Below are 20,505 nucleotides of genomic sequence, written 5' to 3'. Positions count from 1 at the left end.
TTGTGTGTGTGTATGTGTGTGTGTGTGTGTGTGTGGGTACGTGCATGTTATGTGATGCAGTCCACTACCTCAGCAAGAAGACCCAAAATGCGAGTGAGCAAAACGTGATGTGACTTTTGAGACACCGAAGTGCGCACACATGCACACACAGGTAAACCTAGTGAATTTAAGGAGATAAATACCAGTGCTGTCTGAGAGAAATTGACCTCTAAGGCCAGTAAACACACAGACAAGCGCTCACCTAACTTACACAGAACCATCTCTCGGTCTAGTATAAAGGTTACATGACTACTGTGTAGGAGGGTGTATGTGTGCGCCTCCTGTGTTTGTATGTGCATGCCCTACTGTGTAACAACCCCCAGCCACCAGAGAGTGCATAATTAATTATTTTTCTTCTATTTCCATGAGAGCTTTTCTCTCTTTATAAGGGCCCTGGTCCGGCTCTGATCGCTTTAATAGCTTTTCTGCTTCCTATTCTGTCTCTTCCTATTTGTAAGTGTGATGAATTACCTGCTGGTTACCTAGGAATCTATTACCTTCACTGAATACCAATGGGCCATTAGGGATGAATCAGTTTGAGGTTGGCACTGACTGATATAGATCAACATGTGCATGAATACACGCACAAACACACACATATGCATGTTGGAACAGTCCAATTAAAGGCACAGTAGTGGAACTTTAACAATACAGCAATGCACGAGTTGAACCTTTATGTGTTTCTGTGTGTTATTTTCTCTGTGTATAGTTGTGTGTGTTTGTGTGTGAATGTGTGCGAGTGGGTAAGTGTGCAAAGGTCATGCCTCTCATCTCTAAGTGAGCCTCAGTGAGAAAGACTGAGTGGCAGCACTCATCAATATTAACTATGCCCTTCCTTTCATCCACACCATAAATCCATGAAAACAAACACATATAAGGGTTTGGAGTCTGGCTCTGGTTGTGTGTGTGGTTGTGTGTTTTCAGGAGAAAGACTGAAGGACTGAGGCAATGTTGTTGACCAGTGGTGCAAAAAAAAAAAAAGCTAAAATATTACTATCTGATATTATAGATATTTGCTGTGGAAGTTGAACCAAGTTTTATATTAAAGCCAGGTGTAATTTCAAACGAGTAGAGAGAGATAGAAATCACATATAAAGAGACAGATATTGGACATATATGTGCATATAACAAGTTTAGGCAGGTGTGCTTCTGCATTTATTGTATCACTTTAATTTTACATTAGAAGGACATGCTGAGACCACACGCCTAAACACACAGTCCCCTAATTCAATCAAACACCCTATCTCTGATGGAGGCTGATCAATAGAGGCCCCTCGGGCACAGTCCCACTTCAAATTATCAATACCATGATATGAAATATGCTTTAACACATATATAGTTATATACAGTATAAGAACACTTTTATTCAAGTAATCTGTGTTCACTTAATTTGAAGAACCTGAAACTTTTCGTAGACATTCATTCTGATTAAATGTTCAAGAAATCCACACTTGGAAGACTTTTTTTAACTCCTCATGTGACTGGAGTTTTGGCTACTGACAACTGCATTCAGAATGAACATTAAAAAAAACAAATGAACTTATTCCACCTCAGCATACTCCCCTCAGGCCCTCTGTGATCACATATAGTTTAGCTAAATTCACAATAAAATACAACTCAGTAGCATTTTGTCTCATCTGGCAAAATAAAAATACTCATATGCCAGCATCTACCCAGGGATTCAGGCTTCACTGAAATTCAAACCATTAAGCACAAAGAAATGTAAAAGTGTCACTAAAGAGTCATGCAGACCAAAAACTACAGTTATATGACCATAATGGTGAGTATAACTATACAGCTCCACACAGCAAATACAACAATAACAAGTGGTGAATGGTATCATTGAGATCGCCTTCATAGCAATTTGATGAATATTAAAAACACTGAAAGCAGAATACACCTGAATTCTTAGGTGATTATCCAATCCACTTTATTTATATAGCACATTAAACAACAAAAATGTTTCCAAAGTGTACATCATACAAACAATAAAACAATTAAAAGAAATACTAAAAATAATAAATAAGTACATAAAACTACAATAATCATCTAAATAAAATAATAAAATGAAATAGTTTTTTTTTTAATTTATAAAATCAATAAAAATAAATTAATAAATAAATAAAAGACACAGAGGACCACACAACTCACACAGAGTTAAAAGCCAGAGAATAAAAGTGGGTCTTAAGACGAGACTTAAAACACTCCCCTGTGGGGGCTGTTCAGACATGTTCACCTATCCATGTTAGAACTGGATGTCACCATTTACATTTGATTTATTGTATTAAGGAAAGGAATAATCAGCAACACAGACAACAGAGAGTAGCATTGGTTTTCTGTTGTGGCTCATATTGGACTTTGTGGATATTTTTTGTTAACCTTTTGAGATATCAGCAACACAGGGAAATACACTAATAAACTACTTTCATCCACAAAACTTGAAAAGTATACTTGAAAAGAAACGCGTGTTGACTTTTTCACTCATTTTGTATCGTAAAACAGGTGATCAATATTCCTTCTGGCCTCCGCCACAGCTGGAACTGCAGTTTACACGATGTTATCATTCAGCAGTGTGGATGTTTGTGTTACTAACTACACTTAAAGGTATTTTTCTTGGTGAAATCAGTCCTTTTCATCACACATCCCAGTGTTTCTGTTCTAAATCCTTATCTCCTATGCTTCCACCAAGTTTTATGAAAATAGGTGAAGTAATTTTTGTATGATCCTGCTGACAAACAAACAAACAAACACTAACAAAAACATAACCTCCTTGGAGAAGGTAATTAACTAACTACACAAATAACAGCTTTTGTTCCACACTAAAAAATAAACGATGCGTGATTCAAGGAAACTGGAGAAAAGAAAGAGAGGACGAGAAGTGGGAAATGTTTAAAATTGCACCGCTTATGTTTTTGATTATCTGCTGGTACATGCTTGTGCTTAAATGCGTACAAAAGCAAAAATGAAAGGAAAAAAAAAGAGGAAAAGAAGTGAAGAACGTTGGCAAATGGAAATCCTTTGATCAGGACATGAAAACAAGAGCAGTTAAGCTGAGAGTGAAGAACAACAAAAAGACGTCATAGACAATTACTGTGAACATGGCTCCATTCAGTATAAACACCCCTGTGTTTTGCTAAGGCGACACGTAACACTTAAAATCCGCTGTCATCTCTTCTCATGCTTTTCATCTTCCAAACGCCAGAGCGTGAAAAACAAACACGGAGGAAACAGACATTTTTCTGTTTACAGCGCAGCTATCATGCCCAGTGGGAAAATAGAGGTCTTAATGAAACACATTAGACAGATATAGTGTGTGTATCAAAGTGTGTAGGTGTGGGTCAGTGTGAGAGTGTGTTTAAGAGACACAGTCTGCCTTTTATTCCATTGAAGTCAGATTACCTAGAGGGAACATGGCTATTCATTGAGACACACTGCATGGTTTAATACTGTTATTCACTGTTCATTACTACCAGGGCCTGCACAAACAGGAAAGAGAACACACTACTGACCTGGAATTCATATTGACATAGAAAACAACACCTCAGTCCTTCAAATGGAAGCTGTACACCCCAAATATAGCTACTTAATTAAAATATTTTTTTCTCACTTGTTACATTAATGTCCGTTGGCTGTACCAGATAAACCACTGCTGGATGTTATGAGTGGATTTTCCTCAAGCAGCTTCATGACTAGTTGTTTATAAAACCTACAAAAACACTCATCTTGCTTTAAGGCATTACAGGTTTAGGGGAAAAAAAAGACTTTCAGTGCAGCTCTAGTATCAGTATGATGCACTAAATCATGCTTCATGACAAAAAAGGATTTTCTGATAGAAATAACTCTAATATATACAGACCCATTTATCACAATTTCTCTTGAAATGCCCTTAGAGACCAGACATCTTCCTTAGACGCATTTATTGTGATACAAAGAAAGATGCTTTGCACCTTACAATGTTCTAGTGCAAATGAGAAGTAGCGCTTTCTGTTCGCAACATTTCTAGACTTTTGAAAATGGGCAAAATATGTAGTGCATAAATGGCAATAAAGAGCAATCTACCAGAGAATTTTGACAAATATTTAGTTCAGTGCTCCCTGTGCACCACAGCCCACAGCGTTGTATGTGAAAGAACAAGCATTTACTGACCCTAAAAGCCTCACACTGTTTGTAGCATATTGAAATGTCAGTTTTACTTCCTGGCAGTGGACTTTTTAATGAAAGAAGTGAGACACACTGAGAAACGATCTGTTTTATTGTACCACTAAATGAAATCAGATTACCTGGAGCAAATGTACGAATTCATTGCGACATGCAGCATGGTCTAATAATATTGCTTGCTGTTTGGTCATTACTGCTGAGGCTAGAATATAATGATGCAACAGAGTGATTCTTCAGGGAGCACTCACAGCACGCTGCATGAGCCACCATGCACACACAGACGCGCACACACAATGTTGGATTTACTGAGATAAAATAAAAACAGGTTTTCAAATAAAACACATTTTTATATTTTTTTATTTTTTTTTAATGCAAAAATCTGTGTGTGACACAGTAAAAAGGACATGGAAACTGATTACGTGCTACAATTTTTTTGAATATATTTTTATTCTCTCACAGGTACATTTTAGGAGTCAAACTAATTATTCAAGGGAGAGTGTTTCACAAAAATGACCACTGTTGTAAAATCACTCATGATTTATTTGTGTTTAAATGGGCAGGTTCTGCATGTAATGTGAGTGGACATGATGGGTTACACACAAAACCTGGAATGAGACTGCTGATTCATGAAAAACCCACGTCTGGATTAGAAAAAAACACTAGGATTGTCAAATTTAACACAGTGTCTTTATTTATAGTGGTATATAACACCATTTCAAGTCATATTTTCCAGATCAAATGCACTGACACCTACGTAGCTTTTCCTGTCCCAATTTTGGTCCTATTTTTGGCCCCACTATTTTATTACAAATTCATTAATTTTGGGATGGCTCAGAGCAAGAGTATAATTTTTTTTAGCATTTATCTGAGGTTATCATTAGGTACATCATGGGAGAAAATATGTCTAAATTTCCCTTTTATTATTGGGTCTAAAAAAGCTGGCAAAGTGCCAAGTACCAAAATGAACACAGTTTCATAAAAGCACCCAAATATTAAAAACAAAGAACCTACATTTTTTGCTCTAAGATAAGATAAGATAAGATAAGATAAGATAAGATAAGATAGTAGAAACAGTAATGATAAATAAGTACAGAAAATGTATGTAAATCAAGTATCACAACAAGCCTTGCACCTTACTAAGGGCAATACACTCTATAATAATTGCACATTGAAGGAACTGATAACGCAATCACGGGAAAAGTTGGTTTTGTGTATAGGTGTGGATGCATACATGGAATAAAAATAAAATAAAATAAAATGAAACCTGAAAATTTCATGAAAATCTGTCTATAACTTTTTGAGTTATCTTACTAACAAACAAATAAACAAACAAACACGCACGCATGCAAACACACAAAGCAAAGTGATCACAATACCTCCTGGCAGAGGTAATAAAAAACTTGAAAATTTGAATGTTTTAACATTCTGAGTCACTTTATGTTAGGTATATATTGGGGATATTCTATACGCACTGTTACTCATAAAGTTGGAATAATATATTCATTACCTCTTGCATGCTGTTGCCCAACTTAAAGGGAAACAGTGTTTGTTGCAGGGCTGAAATATATAGTAGAGACAAACTACAGATTCTTACCAATGGACAAGTAATGGTGACCCTATTTAGGTAGATGTTTTTGAACAGCTGTAGGAAGCCAGAGGGCCAGGATAGAACCCATGTAGACAAGGGACAAACACACAAACTCCACACAGAAAGGCCTCCTGCAGCCGGTGTGAGGCTCAACCCCAGGACCCTCTTAAACTGAGGGGACAGTGTTAACTACTTCATTACCAAACCACGAGGAATAGGACAGAGGGCAGGGACATTTCTGCATATAATTAATCTGTCCATCATTATATTTTCTTTTTACTGGTGTTTATCTCATTTGTACAGAATTGACAGAATGTGAATATTGGGCAGCGAAGAAGTAGCATTTTATGTTTTTGGAACAAGGTCAGTTTTTGTGAACTTTTGCAGAGAGAATAAAGGACTCATCTGTGTGAACGGAACATCATGTGATAACAAGAATTATGGATCCAGCCACAGCATTCAGTATGAAACACACAAACAATAAAGACATCCAAGTGAAGGACAACATTTGGAACAGCATTAACAAACAAATAGACTATAATGATAGTGGGGAGTTTTGTCCTTTTACCAAACACAGGCTGCAGGGGATGTTGAATACATTACTATTTCTGTCAAATGGCCTGGGATGAATATATTTGAATCTTTTATTGAACAAGTGTGGCAGCTGTTGCAAACTTGCATTGGTGTAGATAGTTTTGATGAACATAGCATCACATCCAGAGGATGTAAAAGCCTTAAAAAATACACTAAGGCTACATTCAGACAGCAGGTCTTAATGCACAATCAAATTTTTTGGTGAAATCCAATCTTTTTGTGTGCTGGTTCATATTACACATTAAATGCGACTTCTACCAGTTTTGAGTATGAACTGAATGCAACCCTGAAGCAACCCACATGCGCAAAAGAGGTCCTGATGTAATATGTGACCACACAGGCATACACTGTGTTCACGGAAGGAAAAATGTTCTTCCCGCCACTCCTCCTCCTGGGAAACAGAATTGGGATGTTTGTCACATTTCAATGACGTATAGGTTGGATGAATACAACATGACTGTTCAGACTGAGGTCACATTGCAAAATATCAGATACGTATCAGATTTAGGACCACCTATGAAAGTGGCCTGGGTCGGATTTATGCTGTTCAAACTGTCTTTAACAGATTGGAAACAGGTCACATATGGGCAAAAAAATCAGATTTGCCTGAAGTCTGAACGTAATCGAAGCATTATTTTGTAGAGCATTTAGCATTGTTAAGAAACATGTTGTATGAATAGTTTATGATACTAATCTGAATGAGAATCATTTTAGGTTTCATTATTTATGTGGAATTGTTTATCAGACCTAAGTTAACCTCAACAGCAAAATGCAGATTTTCATTACACTTATTAAACCTTTATGACAAATGTGAGAAACACATTGGTGATACAGTAAAAGTACCTGCAAATGGAAAGTGTTTCAATTAGATGAAATTAAATGAATCCATTATTGTCATGCTATTAGCTCTAAACTAGATAATGTACTGTATCTGGATGCCAAGAAAAGCATTAAAGGAGCCTCTACAGTCACCCAGCAGTTGCAGTATGCCAGTAACATGAATAAACGAAGACTTGCAGCAAAGTCAGTCTCACTGCCGTGCAAGGATTTCAGATATCATTCCGTTCTATGTCCCCCAGTGAGGCCATTAAGAAGACGTATGACCACGCAAAACGTCACCAATAAAGATGATGGTACAGTGCCATTATTGAGCGTCTCAAATCATCTACAAGATGACTGAGCCATTTAATGAAAGAAGTGAGTGAGGAAAATGCTCTGAGAAGTGCTGTATGTTAGGGAGGTGGAAATATATAGACGGAATGGCAAATCAATGTGTATACGTGTCAGAGAGTGGGATAAAGTGTATAAAATTGTACTTGTGTGTGTAATGTATGTGTGTGCATACTGCAGAGTTGTGTTCTTCTTAATCAGTGCTCAGAGCTCACATGTTGAGGAATCATGAAACAAAGATAAACTCTGTAAACGTGTGTCTGTGTGTACAAGTGTCTTTTATGGTCATCACTGCACTAGCACCTTTTCAGTTAACAACTTAATTCTCACTGAATCAGTAATTTTTCTGTCTGTGTGTGAGTGAAGATAAGCAGGAGTTTCTGCTTTTCACTTTGTATTGAGCAAAACGGTGTTAAGAATCATAGAAACCAATCCCTGAAAATGTCATCACCAACCTAGACGGCTGGGGAAGAGTCTGTTTGTAAAGCATTACATTACTTTATGTTACACCTAGGGTTATAGATTTAGATAGAATGTCATGCATTTCTGTTTGATAGTGATTCTGCTCATATTCTGCTCTGAACAATCTGATGACACTATGGACCAACTACCCCAACAGCAGAGCCTGACACTGATCCTTTAAAACAGGGTTCTCAACCTTTTTTGAACCACACCCTACTTACAGCATTATAAACCTATTGGCGGCCCCCTATGCCTGAACAAATTTGTGAGACCTCGGGGGCATAATTCTAATGCGACAGACCTGTATGTGGAGAACGTGGTGGGTTATATAGCTCTGTAGATAAAGCTGTGAGCTCCCATCACCTTATCATTGACCAGGTGTGCCTGCAGAGTGAAATTATGAGGTACGCACAGACCACACAGATCGGGGGAGTGAATAATTCGTAAGACAAGGGGGGTGGGGGGGTAAATAGATCGTAAGACCGTGGGGGTAAATAGATTGTAAGACCGGGGAGGTTCTCCGTAATTACCGCAATGTACCTTACCTACCTACCTACCTCTCTGTCTCTCTCTCTCTCAAACTTTACCCAGTACACACAGGTACGCACGGCTGCAGGCGCCACTGTCACTGACTCCCTGCTGCCCCCCAAAATAAATTTGCAACAGGGGGACGATGTGCCGGACGGTTTTCCCCCCCTGGGGGGAAGATGTGCCAAGTGATTTAGAATGTTGTGATGTACAACAGTAGTCACTAACGTACCCGCAAGCATGCACAACAATGTCACTCAGATCCCTTCATGTGCTTGCGCCCCCCCGGGAGATTGTCCTCGCCCCTCACCCCACACACACACACACACACACACACACACACACACACACACACACACACACACGTTACAAACCACTGATTTAAATGAATCAACAAATGTAAACAAAGACAACAATTTTGCTAATGCATGAAAAGGCTGAGGAGGTGGAGGAGATGATTTGCAGATCTGTAGTAGGCTGTAACTGGCTCAGGTATAAAGAATGCTAATTGGAGTGGGGTAGAATGAAATGGTGAATGATTGGACAGAAAGGGGCTTGCAAATACATCTAACTCTACTTTCGCCTGAACTACCATGAAACTCTCTTTTTAACCACAAACCTGAGGATTTCAGGAGTATACCGTACTTTCCGGACTATAAGCCGCTACTTTTTTCTCGTTTTGAACCCTGCGGCTTATACAGCAATGCAGCTCGAGTATAGATTTATATGGGCTACCGGCCTCCAGGGGGCGCTCTAGTAGGAAGCGCAAAAGTGAGACAGACAGGTGGAAGAGGTAATGCGGAGAGAAGTTTTAATCTTAACTTTTAACAATCATTTTGCGTGTCATGCACAAACCCTCATCATGGAAAACACATGATGAAATGCATATTTTGCAGCTTTTAAGTTAAAAGCAATTGATGTGTCTGTCTAAAAAGGAAACAGAGCTCCTGCTCGTAAGTGCCATTGAGCAACAACGGAGGAGAGACGTAGAAGGTGTGTGACGGAGACTTTCTGAGGTTGTGGAGCCTTTGAGGCTGTTCAGCTCAGACACTGAAGAAGACGACTGCAGTGGTTTAATGAGCAGAAGGAAGATGAAGATAGAGATCAATGACTTTTCTGGGTTTTTTAACCAGCCGTGTTCCTGCCGTTTTACTGCCGTGTTACAGGCACTGTTTGGAAAAAAGCAGTTAAGGTATGGAAATAAATATTTAAATAATTTTTCTGTTTACCATCTTTCTGTGTAAATATCTCTTGTCACAACGTGGACACCTGCGGCTTATAGTCAGGTGCACCTTATAGCCCGGAAAGTACGGTACTTTCAGTAGGAAGAACTATATAACTCAAATAGAGTGAAAGCACTTGTTCTTTACGTGTCAGAGGGTTAAAAAAAAAAAAAAAAGCAAAAAGCACTTACTGTAATTATAAATTTGGAGGTTGAGTATCTGAATCTTATTGCAGAAATATAAATAATATAATAAACGCTCTTAGTAGCATTACAGCTAGCACATGTTGATAGGCTAATACATTTATTTCATTGAGCTTCTTCTTATACTTCAGCATCTGTCTGCACTTAAAGGTTCAGTATGAGGCTGCATTACCTCATAGAATGTGTCTGTTTAAGAAATGACAATAAAAAAAATGTGAGCCCTGCTTACAAACTCCAGCATGCAGTGAGTCTGATTTACACAGATGCTTAAGAGTTATGCTAGTGTGAAAACATAATTGATTCATTATAAAACTCCGACAGGGCAAAATAGGCCACACACAGTCTAGGTAATTAATGAAAAGGCTGCACCTCTATGTACAGGAAAGTGTGAATGTGTTTGTCTTCTTCATTTCGATATTGTTAAAATAATGACAATAATTTTGGTCCAAAATTATGCAAAAATGAGTGAAAACACTTTCTAGTTTTGTCCAGTTAGATAACAACAATAAAAAAAAGCCATCACACACCGCCTGAGCCTCCAGAAACCAGTTTGGTTGTAATTTGACTGTATTTTCTCTCATGGTCAGATCACTCAGCCTTAAATCTAAGTCAAAATAACAGTCTTATTACTGACCTGCAAATCAGAATTGTGTTTTTGTTTCCTTGGAATATATTGTTTATCTAGAACAGAGAGGTCCATTATGTTGCTCCTCCAAGTTTTGACAGTAGCCCCGGGGGGCAGCTTGTGTTAAGGTGAATCACCATCATTTACTGAACCACATTTAATATCACCTTAGCTAAAAAGACAAAACAGAAAACAAACAAACACCGGTTCTAATAAGGGTATTTGTGTTTTTAGCAGCCACCATAACTGAGGATGAGGTGAGTGCTGTGATCTGCATCTTCATCACTAGAAGTCACTGTGTATTCCACTATGAACCTGTGCATGACTCGATAGCTAACTCTGAATCTAACTGCACTGTTTAAAGAATGTGTTCATAAGACTTTGTCATGGTCTTGGTGTGTGTTTGGTATGATTAGTATTCCAAAAGTGTCAGGTACTGTGAGCGAACTCTGACCTAAAGCATAAAAAAACATCAACCTCACTAAGTGATGACACAGGTGAAACTTGTAAGACAAAAACGTTTGCCTGGAGTACCATGAATCATGTCAATGCAAGTCTTCCATTTCTACTTATTTTAAGTAATTCTGTATATTTTAGTAACAAAACCAGTCTGACACCTCAAGGTGAATTTGACTCCAGCAGTTTGACTGTCATTCAGGTAGCCTGCCTGTAGAGATAATCAGTACAGTCTGCATGTAAATGCAATCTGTGGCAGTCAATAATACATAAACAGTATTGATTTGCAAATGATTCACTATGGGCACAATCTATATTAACTCTAGATGACAAATGAGGTTATGCATCGCTGCAATAATTAACCACCCAGCCACATATGATAATCATCATAATTATTGCTGCAGGGATGGAACAGAATAGAATAGAATAGAATAGAATAGAATAGAATAGAATAGAATAGAATAGAATAGAATAGAATAGAATAGTTTATCATGTGTCTTAGTTAGAAATGGATTCAAACAGAACTATTACACCACATATAAAGGATTACATTTACATGTGTGGAGGGGCATCATTGCATTTTTCAGCTTTTAGCAACACAAACCAGGCGTGAGCACCTCTTTGTTATAAATCGTTTCCTCTCGATTTCTTTCTCCTCCATCCCCAATTCCCCCTTACTGCTTTTTGTCGATCTTCATCAGCTCTGTCCCATAGGATTTTTGAGTACCTGCACCTCTGCACCACACATTCCTCCACTCTACTCTATATATGCGCATATGTCAACATATACACACGTATTTAGTGAAGCTTTTGGTCATGCTAATCCACATGCATTATTTTCTGTAAGCCTATGAAAAAAGATGCAGCACTCAGCCCAGTGGAAAAGTGTGTGTCTATGGCTAAGGCAGATCATAGAGTAAGATGCAAATACACACCTGCAGAGATGCCGTACATGTCTGTATTATACGAAAGAGACCGACACACTGGTATGTGGGCACACAGTAAATAACAAAGGCAGACTGACAGCAGTAGAGGATACAGATGTATGACTCTGGGACAAGGAAATGGGTTGTTTTCCTCTGTGAATAGGGAAAACGATGGGGACCAGGGATTTTTATGATCCGTTCACGCCTCTTGGATACTAGAACTGTGAGGAACTAGCCAAGGTCAGAGGCAAAATTCCCTATTCTAATTCAGAATGTTGCTCACCACCCTGAGAAAGAGTCAGGGATTAATTTAGAGATCCATCCACCATGCTTGTGCAGAAAGGAGAGATGACAAAAAAATGGTGAAGAACAGAGGAACAGAGAGAGAAAAAGAAAGTGTCTGTAGAGATCTGGAGACAAGGTGGAGAGTGACAGCAAGAGGGAACGAGGGGAAGGGAGAGAAAAAATGAGAAAGCAAGTGAGCATGAAAAATAAGAGGATGAAGGACAGAGAGAAGGAGAGGTGGTTCCGCTTGTTATGAGTAACCAGTGAAGAGAGAACAGTTCACACAGAAGAGCTTCATTTTCCAAACACTCATCCTCAATGAAGTCACCCCACAGTCTGGCTCATTTTTTTGTTTTCAGACAAATATGCTACTGTATGGTATATTTGGCTACACAAACAATTCCTGGAATTATGGTTAAATTTTCATGTTTTTTGTGTATGTCTGATTTATTTCAGCACTTTTATAAATATTTCTGCACACTGAGTTCTGTGGATTTTCAGTGATTTTGTAATGAGTTTAAAACATAGAGGGCTCTATCAGACACCCAACAACATATATCATTATCTCAGTCGGTCAGCATTTAGTGCATGCAACTTTGAACACATGCATAATTGTTTTGCACTTGCAATCGATCATGCCAACCCTCTTTCCTGCAGCGGTTTTACTCATCACTAATAAAACTCCTGTACCTCCTTTTGTGTTATTGAAAAGTTACCTGTTATGTATTCACTCTGTAGCTTCATACTTACACAGAGGAGTACAAATAGGAGTGAACATAAATATATACACTGTCTGATGATATCTGAGGGTGGGAAGAAGCAGATTAATTTTCCAATCAGTGTCAATTGTGTTCAGCTGTCTATTAATTTATGGTCGTCTATAATAAAACAGAATCAAGAGCTTGGAAATTAAATTTTCCAAATGAGATTAATGATTCTACTTGACTTGCATTGAACTGATTTCAGGCTTTCATAACAATACCTTCCAGGTAAAAAAAAACAAAAAAACTAAAGTCATTGTACTCATAAATAGCACAATATGAATGAAATGCTAGATTATATTGGAGAAATTCTGCACTTCAGGCTTTCAAGCACTCTGTTGTGCACCATTCCTTTGCTACCTTCAGCAGCCTTGTTGGACAATGGAGCTGCTTGTGGACTTGTGTTTATAACCTAAAGATATTTAGAGAATCTTGTTAAGCACAATGATATAATATCATGAGGAGAAGTGCTGTATTGTATTATGCTCAATCGATTTTTCCTCGTGCCTTGTTAACAGCCCCAGTGGTCCATTTGTTAAAATTTAATGATATACGAAGGTAAACACTGCAGTAAGATGACTTGAAAATGTCCCTACATTTAGACGGATGCTCCAGTGATCGATGTTAACAAATAGACACAGTGTAGTATCTTGCGAATATTTGTTGTTATACTCTTTACAGCACTCTAATGACAAATGGCAAATGCATTTAATTTATGCAGCATGGATGAAGTTTTTCATAGTTATTCTATCCTCCCTTGTCTCATCCTCATACTGCTAAGCCGGAGCACTCCAATCTTTTAATAAATGAGAAGTTTAAACTAAGTTAAACTTGTTCAGAGCAACAATAAAACCTTTGTTCCCACTCAGGGACTCACATGAAAAGGTACACCTTTACCACTGGAAGGCAGTTGAGCAAGTGAAATAACCAGTCCCACTCCCAGAGGAAACTTTTAATTGAAACTGCAGCACTTTGGCGATACACCTAACTCCTGGCAGAAACTGAACAATTATTTTACTTAAAAGGCTGCACTTCTGCTACTACGTCTGTGTCATGATCATCTTTATGCAAGACATAAAAACACTGACAGTGACAAAAACACATAACAAGAAATTTAATTTGGTGCAAAATAATTTTATATAGCAATTAAAAACACTAGCAGATTCAGTTCATGCACCTTTTATGCATCCTGCGTCACTCTACTGTAACCTTTTAGAATTGTAATATTCTTTTGAGAGACTGAGGGGTATAAAATAAGGTAGCAAGCAAGCATGTGGCAAAGATGTGTCGTGGGTGATGCGTACACACCTCACCACATTTTTGGCTTTTAGACGAAAGCAGTGTAAACCAGTGTCACTCAGCTGAAAGCAAATAACTAAAACCTCATAGAACACACACAGACACACAGCAACTACACAGCTCAATCACTGAAAGCAAGACGCTTCAAGAGGTAATTCACCAAGTAAGGAGAGTTCACAATCAGCCATACTATCATACAGCTACTACAACATTTAATATCACAATCATGTTTTCTTTGAGGTCAACACATGATTGTTTTATTTTATAGTTTAAGTCCAACAAACAAACAGACACCTGACACATGCTCAGAAGCTCTGAACAGCTGGAAAGGCTGCTCACATAGTTGTTAACGCTGACTTGCTAATACTAATATCACAAAATCTGCCTTGCAAGCTTCCAGGTCAAGAGGGAGTCTGAGGGATTAGACATGAACTCTAAGAGAAGAGAAAGGGGTGGTGAAAGATTAACTGTCGTCCTTGTGAACATAAGGGAGGATACAACAACCAACTGTTCCACTCTGTTTCGGACACAACAGTCCTCATTTCACTTCTAGGAGAAATGTAATGTGGCATGTAACATTATCTTTTTTGCAGATGGAATAGAAAATTATGATAATAAAGTAGAAGAACAGAAGAGCTTAACTACATTGAAAAAAAAATGTAAGAGCAAAAATATGCATGGCAAATAAACTGGTGGCAATAGTTTTTAGTTCAGGATTATTATTATTATTATTAATGTACTTTAAAGACAATATAATCCAGATTTCAAAATGGTAAATTATCCAGCAACTGTTCCAGCAACAGAAAGACCACTTTTCACACTGGTGAGTATAAGTCAGCTGCTGTTTAGAGCAGGACAAACAAAACTTCCTACTCACACTGCTATTGGTGACAGGAAAGTAGCTCCAAACAGAAACACAGAGGCAGAGACAAAGAAGCATTTAAAGAAAAACTGATATTAAACAGTACAGATGAAGTACCTTGATGTACTTCGTCAGAAACTTACATGCATTGGTGACAGCAAAGCTGTTTGCAGTTTCTATGTTGTCAACATGGGGGACCAGGTTAAAGGGAGCTTCCGTAGCGTTGGGGCTGGTGTTGTGAAGGAAGATAGCTAGACGAAACGCTGTATACTCCTGATCAGTATTCCTAATGAACAATCCACCTGAGAAGAGGAACAAAGAGAGAGGGCAAGGACGATAAGAACATGATGGAGAGGAGAGGAAGTAAGTTATTGTAGGGCAGAAGGGGGTTGGAGAGAGGATGAGAGACAGGAACAAATAGCGTAACGCCAGGGAAGAAAGATAGAAAGAGATGGGCAGAGGAATACACAGGGAGGGAGGGAGGGAAGAAAGCAAACATCTTCATTAGCTTTGTTACAAAACGCAATCTGTCTTCCAACGCATCCTCTCACTTACTCACACACAAACATGAATACAAGTACACTTATTTAGACCCACACTGTATATTTCACTGATGACATCAAGAGGAAGACGGAGAGAGATGGTGGAAAGGAAAAGAAAAGAAACAGACAACTGAGGTAGCAGGAAAGCCGTCAAAGAGATAATGAGTTGGAGAAGGACTTAAAAGAAAACAGAGGTGGAGGCTAGATCAGAAAGTATTGACTAAACAAAGGAGGAGCAGAAAAGAGGAGAAAACAAAGGGAGTAGGAAGTAAGTGCTACAATCAGTTAGCCTCTAAACATAGTATCCTATAATATGACAGACAGACAGACACCATAATCAAACACCAGTGACTAAATGTTGTGAATGTAAACTCATTTGTAAGTTTAATGAGTGCTAATGTCTTATTAATAATGATTTGCATATATATATAAACACTCATTGTTCCTAATTTGTTCTTAGTTTTTGCTGTTTACAATTAAGTTTATGAAATATATATTTTATGAAATAATTTAAAATGACCATTGCTGGCTTAGAGTGAGGCATTTTGGGTATTTATATGTAGGGATGAGTTTCTATAGAACACAGATAAACCTTTTTCAACCCCAGGGAGAAATAGTGTTCATTGGTTTAAGAAAAGACAAGAATGCAAAATAAAATGAAGTCATCCTCAGTCTATCAGTAAGGTCGTGTACAGTCTGATGGCATCCAGGATTCTAACATTAACCTCCTACATCTTAATAAGGTGAGGTGTCCTTTGCAAACAGTTCTCAGGTCAATTAGAATGTAGTTTAAAATGTATGTATGCTGCAAGAGAGTGATGGGCATAATCACTTTTATTTTATTTTTTCCTGTAAATCAAGAAAGCCATGAAATGTGTTGGAAAGAAAGTAAAAACCACGGTCTCCTAGGAGTTCATACTGTATTTTTTTAATCACTCATTAACTAAAAATTGATATACGACACACTTGTTACTTGGAAATACTAGAATAAAAGCTTTTGTTTTATTCCTCTACCAAAAAATTAAGGCACAAAGAAGCTCCAGATGTAGAATGGGGATGCTTCACACATATCTTGAACCTGGTAACATGGAAGATCTATTCAGTCATCAGAGTTTCAAGCAGGGCATCCAAGATTAGTGTCACTGGTTCAGAATCTGATCAAATATGACATATGGGCACAGTGTCCCCCTATGCCACTGAATAATAGACAGAAAAGTCCTCCTCCAGAGCATTATGATGTCACATTGAAGATGACCTTTGACCTTTTTGATATAAAATGTCATCACTTCATCACTCTGACCTTTTGGATATAAAATGTCATCACTTCATCGCTTTATTCTGTTACACATTTGTGTGAAATGTTGTGTCATAATTGTATTTGAGATTCTTTATAACAAGAAAATGTGTTTTGTGAGGTGACCTTGACATTTGACCACCAAATCAGATTATCGTTGACTACGAGTGGATGTTTGTGCCAGATGTAGCAAAATTCCCTCCAGACATTTCTGACGTAGCACATTCACAACAAGGTGACAGACAACAAAATATGTAATGTCACAGTCATCATTTTTGAAAAATCACTCTACATAATCTGTTTATCTATTTCATTTACTGAATGGAAGTGTTCTTGCTGCTATAATGATGGTTCTGTGTGTAATTTACTAATCCAATTCTTCTACATTGCATCTTGGCTTGAAAGTGATGTGACTTAAGTTTAGTTGAACTGAACTACAACTGGAGCATTGACATCACAGTGGGAGAGAAAAGGGATGAAGTAAAAAAAAAAAAAAAAAAAGATTGGGAGGAGCCAGGAGGAAGAGCATATTGAACCAAATACTCTCACTATAGCTGTCCCAATGTCTGTTGGCATTCCATTCCTAAAGTTTCTATCCTTCTCTCTTTCCTTTTGTTGCTTTTGGAGACATTGTCATGCCTCTAAGTAGATCAAAAACAAAGCCATGCACTAAACATACGTACAATTCTCAATACAACTTATTTTGAATTAACAGGGAATATTCATCCAGAAGTTGGGAAACACATTTTTGACCAACCTGGAACACACTGTGCAATAAAAATAAAACAAAACAAACAACATGGGATTTCTTCAAGGTGCATCACATCATCAAAGCACAAACGCATTTACAGCATGATTCTAGATGTGTCCTGGCATGACATCCTACTGCATCTATATCTCAAAGAAATTTCTAATTCACACGAGTCTCCGTCTATCCTACACATAAATATGAATTAAATTGTCTGGTTTCCACTGACATTATACTTGTGTGCAATGCAGAGATATGCAAATGACTCTTCAGGTGAACTGCTTGAGAACCAAGTGAATGATCATGTGAGTAGAAAGAACAGAAGTGTGCACGTATGTGAGCTTCACCATCACGTCTGATCTGTACAGAATGGAAGTGCACATGCACAGCTGCAATGTGCATTTTAAAGGCTGCATGTGCATGTAGTCTATGTGCACATGTGCATGTGCATGCTTGAAAACCAGTGTGAATATGTGTGTGCCGCCTCTATGTATGTGCAAAGTAGAAAATATTTAGCATATTAAGTTTATTGGCAGCTGTAAGGAGACAGAGTCAAGGAGCCGAATCTCATTATAGGACCTCCCAGCTGCCCCCCACAAGAAGTGATGCAGTGCATTCATTGTCACACACATACCTGAAGGTGTGTGTGTGTGCCCATATGTGTTGGTGTAAGATCACAACAGAGGCAGAGAGGTTTCATGTATGTGTTTCCCATATGCACTGAAAGAACACTGATAATCGCAAATTGGCAACTTTATCTCTGATCTCCAAGGCATCTCCCGCCCTGACATGAGGGTAACTGGGGAAAAGGCAGAGAGAGAGAGAGAGAGAGAGAGAGAGAGAGAGAGAGAGAGAGAGAGAGAGAGAGAATACTGCAGTGTCTAAACAGCGAAGAAGACTAGAAGGGAACAAACCGCGCTGAAACATTCATGAGCCCAGAACAGCCTTTAAAATACACCCAAATACAGTGAAGGGACAGAGTAGACTGAGTGCACATTTATAACACAAATGAATCACAGTACAGATGACAGACCAGTCTATCTTTAACATCAAATATCTGCCATAAAAAAAACAAGAACCAGTGAATGCAGCAAGAAAAAGAAATGTTTGTGTACTTGTGTGTCTTCTCGCTCCGTTATTTCTGAGTGAATTTCTTAGGTTTAACAGAGCTTTTGTGTTGTGGGTCCCGGTTGGGGACCACCGTCCGCTCAAATCCACTAATATTCAGTGTGTCAGATGTGACTGTCCATGCAAAAGATGGTTCAATTCAGTTCTCCACCAACTCACCTATCTGCACTGAGCTGGGGAAAGCCCCCGTCGCCAGCCCCCAAAGGGCGGAATACACCCCGAGAAAGTGCCAAGAAAAAAGAATAATCCTCATTTTTCTTTCCTTCAGTCCCTTCAGAAACTGTTGAGAGACATCGAGAGAGACGGGGGAGATGCAAGAGAGAAAAAAGACGTCAGAAAAAGAGAAGAAGAAGAAGGATGTGAGAGGTTTTTTCCCCCGGTCTTCCAGCAGTATTCCTATTCCATGGTGGGTTCGTTCGTTTCTTCCCCTGCAGTGTCCGCTCGGGAGAGAGCTGCGTGTCCGGCGCACATGTAAGAGGGGAGAAAGAAAGAGTGGGGAAAGTCGCTAGAATGATTGGCGAGCTGGGAGAGGAGTCTGCATGGAGGAACTGGACATGCGCGCCCCGTCTCTCTCTCCCTCTCTCTCTCTTTTTTTTTTTTTTTGCTCTTTTCTCTCTTTCACACTCACACCCTCTTCCTCCCTCTATCCGGTCTACTATTTTCTTTCTCTACTCCTCTCCGCCTCACCATCCTTCACTTTTCTTTCCCCGTCTGCCGTCTTTAACTTAGTGTAACATCGAATTGCTGCAACCTATTGATAAGGCTTCGGCAGGATATACTCTAAGAAGAGAAAAAGGGATCCGCGTGCGTGTTTGCGCGTGCGTGTTTGCGCGCGCAGTACGTGGTTTCCCCTTTACTTGACAGCATTTAACCTGACAGCGTTCATATTTTTATCTGTCACCACTGCCCGACATAATTATGTTTAACAAAGATGTGGGGGTGTGCGTGAGAGAGGAAATAACCAAAAAGAAAAGTAAAAAAAAAAAAAAAAAAAAAAGTGAAAATCAGAACTGCTGGTGATTGATTGTGTATTTTAACTGGTTTGATTTGCGACTCAAAGACAAAGCAAGATTTTATCTGCGTCGAAATAATTGCATTACAAAGCCGATCCATCCTGGCGCACCGGTTCACTCCGTGGCCAAACCAGATTCAGTGTGTCCCACCCCACCGACTACATCAGCGGTATAGAGGGAAACCTCGGGCCGCCTACAGCAGCAGGACGCTGATGGCGCCCTAGGGACCCGCTGAAATCATCGTTATGTCAACGTCACGACCTCGTGAGCAGAAACATCTGGCCCGGGAAAAAAACAGAAGTATAAGGAAAAAAGCGCAGTCCGTGTCCTCAGAGACATCAGCGTATACTCCTAAAGCCAGAAATAACTGCGTGTTGTGTAAAAGAATCATTGCGTGCAGTATAGTCTGTTAGAGAACATTATGTTGGAGCCCTATCCCATTCACAGTTGTTTTATCTAGTCTGCCGGTAGCAGGTCGGTAAAACTGACAGACGGTTTGGGATCGCGTAGTTACACGGTGGAGAGCACAGTTTCATTTTTCCAGATGGCAAAACGAAAGGGATGCTTCACGGCTTGTCCCAGTGAAAGATGCGGTCTGTCC

At 38.9% G+C, this 20,505-nt stretch overlaps 1 protein-coding gene across 3 annotated transcripts in view; it reads right to left on the bottom strand.

Annotated features, from left to right (window-relative positions):
* Positions 1-19,396, bottom strand: part of gria4a (glutamate receptor, ionotropic, AMPA 4a) — a 125,310-nt gene extending 105,914 nt beyond the window's left edge. For 2 of the 3 annotated variants that reach the window (XM_030151786.1, XM_030151788.1), the window contains exons 1-2: positions 19,051-19,396; positions 15,323-15,481 (exon numbers count right to left, since the gene is read on the bottom strand). In XM_030151786.1, coding sequence (XP_030007646.1) covers positions 15,323-15,481; positions 19,051-19,144 — 253 coding nt within the window. In that variant the 5' untranslated portion in view covers positions 19,145-19,396. The remainder of the gene's footprint in view (positions 1-15,322; positions 15,482-19,050) is intronic. The other variant, XM_030151785.1, reaches the window with a different exon arrangement.
* Positions 19,397-20,505: the final 1,109 nt, after the last annotated feature.

Source organism: Sphaeramia orbicularis, chromosome 13 (genome assembly GCF_902148855.1).
Source record: "Sphaeramia orbicularis chromosome 13, fSphaOr1.1, whole genome shotgun sequence".
Classification (NCBI taxonomy): domain Eukaryota; kingdom Metazoa; phylum Chordata; class Actinopteri; order Kurtiformes; family Apogonidae; genus Sphaeramia; species Sphaeramia orbicularis.
Note: the sequence above shows the minus strand (reverse complement) of the source record. Positions and strands in the feature narration are given on the sequence as shown.